The sequence below is a fragment of the Sardina pilchardus genome, chromosome 6, assembly GCF_963854185.1.
Source record: "Sardina pilchardus chromosome 6, fSarPil1.1, whole genome shotgun sequence".
NCBI classification, from domain to species: Eukaryota; Metazoa; Chordata; class Actinopteri; order Clupeiformes; family Clupeidae; genus Sardina; species Sardina pilchardus.
In genome coordinates, this window is record NC_084999.1 from 4,022,002 (window position 1) to 4,030,482 (window position 8,481).

An 8,481-nucleotide genomic window follows, 5' to 3' on the forward strand; every position below is an offset into this window, starting at 1 on the left:
ACACAACATTGTTGACACGTAACAGTTGAAAGAAAACGCGTTTGACGCAAGCGTTTGCAGCTGTTCAAAGCATTAGGTTCAGCTCTGGGCCACAGGCAGCAGCAGTCAGGGTCGCGCAAGATGCTCTCAGAGTTGTTTAGAAAACGACGACTGCCAGCATAGTTAATCACCTAGTGTGCGTAGTGAGCGCTCAAGATTTATGAAGACCTTTGAAGGCCCCCAGAAAGATAATCACACACACACACACACACACAAACACACAGGAAAATATCACCCTTCCCTCACATTTAATGGTGTGCCCCCCCCCCCGCCCAACTCCTGCTGAAATGTGATTAGGATCTTAATAAGAAAAAGCAGTGGCCATTTAGGTGTGTTTCCAACACATACTCAGAGAGAGAGAGAGAGAGAGAGAGAGAGAGAGAGAGCGCGAGGCTGAGTGTGAAAGAGGGTGAGAGAGAAGGACAAAGAAAGCAATACATATTCATCAGTGTGTGGGTGTGCAGGTGTGTATGCATGTGTGTGTATGAGTGTGTGTGTGTGTGTGTGTGTGTGTGTGTGTGTATGAGTGTGTGTGTGTGTGTGTGTGTATGAGTGTGTGTGTGTGTGTGTGTGTGTGTGTGTATGAGTGTGTGTGTGTGTGTGTGTATGAGTGTGTGTGTGTGTGTGTGTGTGTGTATGAGTGTGTGTGTGTGTGTATGAGTGTGTGTGTGTGTGTGTGTATGAGTGTGTGTGTGTGTGTGTGTGTATGAGTGTGTATGAGTGTGTGTGTGTGTGTGTGTGTGTGTGTGTGAGTGTGTGTGTGTGTGTGTGTGTGTGTGTGTGTGTGTGTGTGTGTGTGTGTGAGTGGGTGTGTGTGTGTGTGTGTGTGTGTGTGTGTGTGAGTGTGTGTGTATGAGTGTGTGTGTGTGTGTGTGTGTGTGTGTGTGTGTGTGTGTGTGTGTGTGTGTGTGTGTGTGTGTGTGGTTGTGTGTGTGTGTGTGTGTGTGTGTGTGTGGTTGTGTGGGTGGTGTATGGGGAGTGCCTTTTAATGGCACGTGCTCTAGTCCCTCGTCAATTTGAAGTCATTATCCCTCCAGGTTAGAGGCACTCTAACTCAACAGAGCTAGTTTCCTCCATCTCGCTCTCTCTCTCTCCCCCTTCTCTCTCTCTCCCTCTTCTCTCTCTCTCTCTCCCCCCCTCTTCTCTCTCTCCCTCTTCTCTCTCTCTCTCCCTTTTCTCTTCACAGTGAGACCTCATTTACAACTTCATGCCACTGTTCTCACGATGCGAGTTCCCTCTCCTCCTCCTCCTCCTCCTCCTCCTCCTCCTCCTCTTCCTACTCCTCCCCCCCTCTCATTTACAGCTCAGTGATATGCAGTCTGAGCAGCTCTATGCCGGCCCCCTAAACTCCATCCATTAAGTCTCCCTACTGTAATAACATCCCTCCAAAGGCCACCTGGCCTCTTCTGCACACTCTTCAACACACTTCCTCTCATCAAAAACGCACCCTATTTTTTTTTAACAGTATACTACACACTAGTGCGCACCTAGTGTGCACCTCCAAGTACGGACAACGAAATCCAAGAATGGAAAACGAAACAAAACAATGTATTCAATGTGCACAGGCTTTTCCGCCATGGAGATGCCAGCAGCAGGTTGTGTCATGATGATTGCGTGGAGATTGCGTGCCGATTGCATCATCACCAGCTAAACCTGTAGACTGGCAGTGTTTCCTCTTAGGTCATGCGCCATAGACTAAAGACATTAACTCAGACGGGACATTTCAACTGCAGTAGTAGTCTAGAAATCTAGACACTCCTAGCGGCCGCACACACACATTTCAACTCTCCGTTGACTTGGGAGCTGGACATTTGAAATGACGATATATTTACATGCACGTTACAGTTTGCACAAATCAAACAGTTAGTGTACAGTGACTGTAAAAACTATTCACCCCTTGGATATTTCACCTTTTACTGCTTTATTCACAATAATTTCCAAAAATCAAAGCAGATTTCTACAAAGCAATGTTAATTCATTTAAAAAATACATAATGCAAAATAAGTGATTGCTTAAATATTCAGCCCTGAGTTACTGAGTGACTGAGTTAAATCAACAGAGGTCCAGCCAATGGTTAGTCTCACAATGAGTGAAATGGAGATGGCCAGAGTGCGGTGAATGCGTATAGCATAGTAATATAAAGACACCTGGCTGTGTCTGGAAGGTCCAGTCACTGGTCAATCAGCCCCATGAAGACAAAAGAATGCTCCAGACAACTCAAAGAAAAGGTTATTGAAAAGCACTCCCCCTGGAGTTCAGTGAAATCCATCAGTAAGGAATGTAAGGAGTGCAAGGAATATGGCAAATGTGCAAATCTACATAGAGCAGGCCGTCACCACAAACTGAGTGACTGAAGAAGTTAAAACCTTCAGCAGCTGAGATGGGAGAAACTACTGTATGCATACAACTTTTGCCCGAGTTCTTCACCAGTCAAGCTCTATTGATGAGTGGCATCTATAAAATGATGTTCCTTTTGGGTGTCCATAATGTCATAGTTTTGTCACAACTTTGACCTTATGGACACCCAAAAGGAACATCATTTTATAGAAGCAAGTGATGATGAGAGATCTGGTGATGCATCTCCTGTGTTGAACTAAAACCGCTTTTTGGAATGGCCTGATGATTGCAGCAGAGCACCAAATCATCTGTCAGGGTTGAGTGTTTAACTACAATTCTACCTCTGCAACGAGTTCCATCATAGTTCAGACGAGGGAGATCGATCAGTATGATAAGCAACCAAAATGATCAATATAAGAAACAAGCCTACATGACAACGTTCTACCACAACAAAAGAAACACTATTTCTTTTAAGCACTGATAACATTCTGGCTGTCCTGACATATCGTTCACACTCCAAGGCAAAGCTGTGTGTCCCAGACAATGCGCTGGCGTTTAAATGAGCTTAACGCAGCTATCCTATCGACTGCCTTTCAATGGCTGCTGATGAGAATGAGGCCAAGAGCAGAGAGAAGAAAGGCAGAGCCCAGGCAATACATGCTCAGCAGCGCGGCTTTATACAACAAGGTCTAGCCACATAGGCTGCTTTAGACTGAGAGAGAAAGAAAGAATATACCACACACACAAGTGCACGCGCGCACACACACACCACACACACACACACACGTAAGGAGAACATAACAGAGGCCTCACCTTGAGCTGGAACTTGAAGAAGCAGCCGGAACATTCACCAATCCAGTTGGCCTGCATGCCCTTCACGCCATACCACTCGGGCAGCTCCGCAAGCGCATCAAGGAGGGGCTGCAACACACACACACACAGACACACACACACACACACACAACCACATAAATGTGTGTGCAAGCATTCATGTATTCTACATGTAAGTATGTAGTACAGCAGTAAGGATTCAAAGCATTAATCACACTGGATGTCCCCTGTCCCAATGAACGCATGCACGCACGCACGCACGCACGCACGCACGCACGCACGCACGCACGCACGCACGCACGCACGCACGCACGCACGCACGCACGCACGCACGCACGCACGCACACACACAGCTGCCCAATTCAGCCATTAAGGTCATCAGACCACGCACGCACACATGCACACGCACATACACACACCAAAGCAAGAAAAATACCACATAGCAATTTCAACTCCAGAGAGCACACAGACAGACACAGGACTGTGGACTGCTCGTGTGTGATTTTGAGAGAACAATTTTCAGTTCCTGAAAACAGACACACAGACACGTAGACACAAGCCTGGCACTTTCAGTCAACTGCGCTGTCTATCGTCTCTATACACACACGTGCAAACACACACACACATGCACACACGCACACACACACACCACAAATAAACTCAGAGGGCAGTGTGACCGAGGTAGGGAGTGAGAGGTGGACTGGGCTGCACAACAGGAAGTTATGCATAATAATGAGGACCAGCACTTACACACGCACACACACACACACACACACACACACACACACACACGCACACACACAGACACACACACACACACACACATTCATTCATGCGCACACACACACACACAAACACACATTCATGCACACATTCATGCACACACACATTAATTCATGCACACACGCACACACACACACACACACACACACACACACACACACACAGACACACACACACACACACACACAGACAGACGCACAGACATGCACAGACACACACAGACAGACAGACACACAGACACACAGACACACACACACACACACACACAGACACACACAGACACACACAGACACACACAGACACACAGACACACAGACACACAGACACACACACACACACACACACACACACACACACACACACACACCACAGCTGGCCTCTGCTCTGTGAAAGGACTGGGCTGTGAAAAGCCGTCTGCTCTCTCCCTCAAAAGCTTTCACCAACTAACTGCCACTGGTGCAGCTGAGAAACCATTAGGAAAAGGGTAGAGCAGAGAGGAAAGAGAGAGAGAAGAGAGGGAGGAAGAGAATGAAAGAAAGATGAGAAAGTGACTGAACAAGTGAGAGAGCGGAAGAGAAAAAAACAGAAAAAAAGAGCGAGAACAGAAGAGAGCAGGAAGAAGAGAGTGAGAGAGAAAGGGAGAGGAAGAGAAGAAATCTAAAATTCATCCTCCAAGGCAGCTTAGTCCAACATTCTGCTCTGCATTTTGCGTCAGCAGTGACTTCCACCCACAGGATGGCTTCTCTCTCACACACAGCCTGCACAGTGTGTGTGTGTGTGTGTGTGTGTGTGTGTGTGTGTGTGTGTGTGTGTGTGTGTGTGAGGGGGACGAACAGCCAATCTATCAGCACATTACAATTACAAAACTAAAATGCAGCAGCAGCAGGAGGAGCACAAGAACCAAGAGAACTATGAGAACCATCACAATTACCAGAGCCACGAGAACCAAGAGAACTAAGAGAACTATGAGAACCATCACAATTACCAGAGCCACGAGAACCAAGAGAACCAAGAGAACCATGGGAACCATCACAATTACGAGAGCCAACCAAGAGAACTATGGGAACCATGACAATTATGAGAGCCACAAGAACCATGAGTACTCTCAAAGCGGTCCCAACTGCTCCCACAAGACCCACAAGAACTATACAAACGTTGAGAAGCTGAGAAGTACACATGGATTGAACAGGACCTCTGAAGAGTGATTAAGGCCAACTTCAAACGGTCAGGCCAGATTCATCTCCCTTCATATCCGAACACAGTCCGAGCGTCTTGATTGACTGTCCACATCTCATATTACAAGTGACCTGATACGATCAGCCTGTCCATGTGGCTATTCTCATTTCCGGCCGAATCGACATTAAAGTAATGACAACGGGCCTGGAAGTAACGTTGACATCAAACAGGCCAACCAGGAGGGAAATGAAATTAGCTTCCTAATTCACCTTCTGAATGTGCAACATGCGGCTGAGGAGGAGCAGGATTAATAAAAGGCACATAACAGGCCGGCAGCAGAGGTTGGGGATGAGGACGTTTATCTGCCCTGCTGACCAGTGGCTCCTTCTGCCCATGCCCAAAGCATGCTTCTGGTAAATGCCATACTGTACATGTACAAGTCAAGAGAGGTCAAACCTCATTGGATTTGGCAAAATGTGATGGGAACGGCATTTTTACATGAAGGTAGCTTGAAATAGATTTAAAAAATAGATTGTTGGAACCATATGTAGACTTGCTACATATGATTCCAATCAGATATGCACATAATTTGACAGTCTGAGCAGTAACTAAAATGCTAAGACTGAATAGTAGCTAAAATGCTTGACTGAATTCTCAAAGATTGTTCTTCTGACAACCCGCAACATGATAAACCCCTGAACAAGTCTTTGTTGACTTCATATCAGAACAGATAATTCAAAAGTTACAAGAACAGACAAAGTCTTAAAAAAAAAGATTTTAACCTGCCATCAAGTACATGATATCCATACATAAACAGACAAACAACAGACAAACATCCTATCCCCTTACGTAAACAGACACACAAGAGACAGAAGGGTAAACAATGCAAATTATCAAACATGTGAAAACGGGTGTTTCCAGGGTGTTGCATCACCCTTGTGCTTGGTGACGATGATCTCCACTGATATCTCCACTGTAAGCCTGGAAGGCGCAAAGAAACACTGAAAGACACAGCAATCCCTGTCCCCAGACTACAGTAACAGCACTGTGTGTGAACGTGCTGTAAAAAAACCCAGATTAAGCTCATTGTGCATGAGCGTGCTGTAAAAAAAAACCAAGATATCTGAATGATATACATAGACTATGTGTATGCTTGTGTGTGTGATTTCTTTGGATTTCTTTTTTGTGATAAATGGCCTAGTGAATAATGAGAAAAGATATTAAGGTTTTACGATTTAGTGATGCATTTCAAAGATTTCCAATGTACGATTCTGAACCCGTACACTTTTTATACATTTCAGTGAACTGCTATTCAAGTCACTCTAGTTGCCCATTCAGCGTAAGCACTAAAGTGCTGTTCAAACCCAATCCTGGAGACTGACATAGAGGTAAACTACCCCAGCCGGGATCACGTGACCTGTCGATGGCGATACAACCCTAAAAGGGAGCTCCGCTGGTCTATTCGCTAAATCTTCTACCATCCTTCATTTCCAAAACAATTTAGTCAAATTTTAAATATTAGTTGGACATAATGTCACTCCATGCGAGATTTGCGCGAGAAAGGGAGCACGAAAAATCTCCAGAGAAGAAAAAATTCAAAGATTCAGGGACCATCTCGAGGGAAGAGCTAAACGAAGTCATCCTAGCTAGCGTTAAACTAGCACTAGCCGAACAAAAAGAAGAGTTGAATACAGCCATATCTGCAGCGGTAAGACATGCAATTGACGACCTACTAACCCCTCAACTTAACGCCATCCGAACCGAGTTAGACAGCACTAAAGAGTCGATTGATTCAATTAAAAGAGAAGTTCGTCAACAAGATAGCTGTGTGGCTAAACTACAGGCTAGGTGTGACACGATTCAGGCAGCAGGACGATCGGACAGAGGTCAAGTCAACGGGATGGCTAAGAAAGTGGATGACCTTAATGATAAACTCTCAGAATTAGAAGACAGAAGCAGACGATCAAACGTTCGTCTTGTGGGCTTAAAGGAAGGAGAGGAGGGCGATGATGCCATAGCCTTTCTAAAGGCTCGCCTACCCGACTGGATTCCTGCTTTGAAAGACCGAGAAATTGCCATAGAAAGAGCCCACCGTGTGTACTCTAGAGAACAGAACAGCAGCCGTCCGCGCACTGTCATATTCAAGCTTCTAAACTATATGGATCGACAAGCTATTCTCAAGGGAGCCAGGGCGGCCTATCCAGTTAAACACCACCAGGAGAACATCCTCTTCTTTCCTGACTACAGTATGGAAACGACAAAACGAAGAAAAGAGATGGCTGAAGCGAGGAAGAAGATGGAAAACCTCGGTCTACAACCGTTCCTGCTCTACCCAGCTGTTCTCAAGATAACCTACAAGGGTCGTCAGCTTCTTTTCAAGTCACCCGCCGAAGCTGCCAGGTTTCTACAGGACCACTTCTCCCCTCTGCCTGAAAGGAACGACTCCATGGATACTGCACCACCCGCTTCAAGCAGCTCTCTTCTCAACCCATAATCATCACGGCCAAACCCAATGCTATCACGGAACACTTGGGTAAAGCTATGGGGGAATGTCACTCTGTAATTAAAAAAAACTGCGATAAAGGAGTTATGTGTTTGTATGTGTAGGCTACTATGTTGGTATGGCTAGATATTCATTTCAATGGCCCGGCCGCGAATTAGCAGCCTTGAACTCACCTGCACTAGCTGCAGCCTCATGACTGGCCATATCTTTAAGTATTACTTTTGCTATTATTTCACCTGACTCAGATGGTATACCACTTTATAATCTGTAGCCTACTCAGCAGAGTTTTGAGGTCTATACCCGTTCATAACACTTTGTTTTCGACAAATTAAAATATTAGCGAATGGCCAGATGTGCCGCTATGGAGATGTCACGTTATCGATATAACATTATTTTGGGTTGCAAGCCAGGGGGTTTTCATGTTAGCCCCTGCGGGTTGTTAGCTCTTTTGTTTGTTCACTTTTCACTGTTCGTATTAGGGAAAGTTGTGCTCATTCATATCCTTACTATCCTAAGCTCCGCAGATAATACATAAGATATTGACCAATGCTTCACTCAGCGCAGATCTTGCATTACAGATTTAACCTTAGATTTCATGTTTCTTTTGTTTTGTTTCCTCTTCAGTCTAACCATAATTATCAAGGACAAACTGTAATATCTTTACTTGGAATGTTAACGGCCTTAATTCTCCAATCAAACGAACGAAATGTCTAGAATACCTGTCTAGATTTTGCCACATTATCATTATTGTCACTTTATTTTTTCTCATTATTATTATTAGATCTTATGAGCTCACTTTCCCTGCTGTATAT

General features: G+C 45.1%; 1 protein-coding gene across 1 annotated transcript in view; it reads right to left on the reverse strand.

Moving 5' to 3' along the window:
- The window catches only part of lars2 (leucyl-tRNA synthetase 2, mitochondrial), a gene marked incomplete in the record, with an annotated part of 65,655 nt that overhangs the window by 40,440 nt on the left and 16,734 nt on the right, over positions 1-8,481 (reverse strand). Inside the window, 1 exon segment of the mRNA XM_062538181.1 lies at positions 3,190-3,297. Within this exon segment, the coding sequence (XP_062394165.1) occupies positions 3,190-3,297 (108 nt within the window).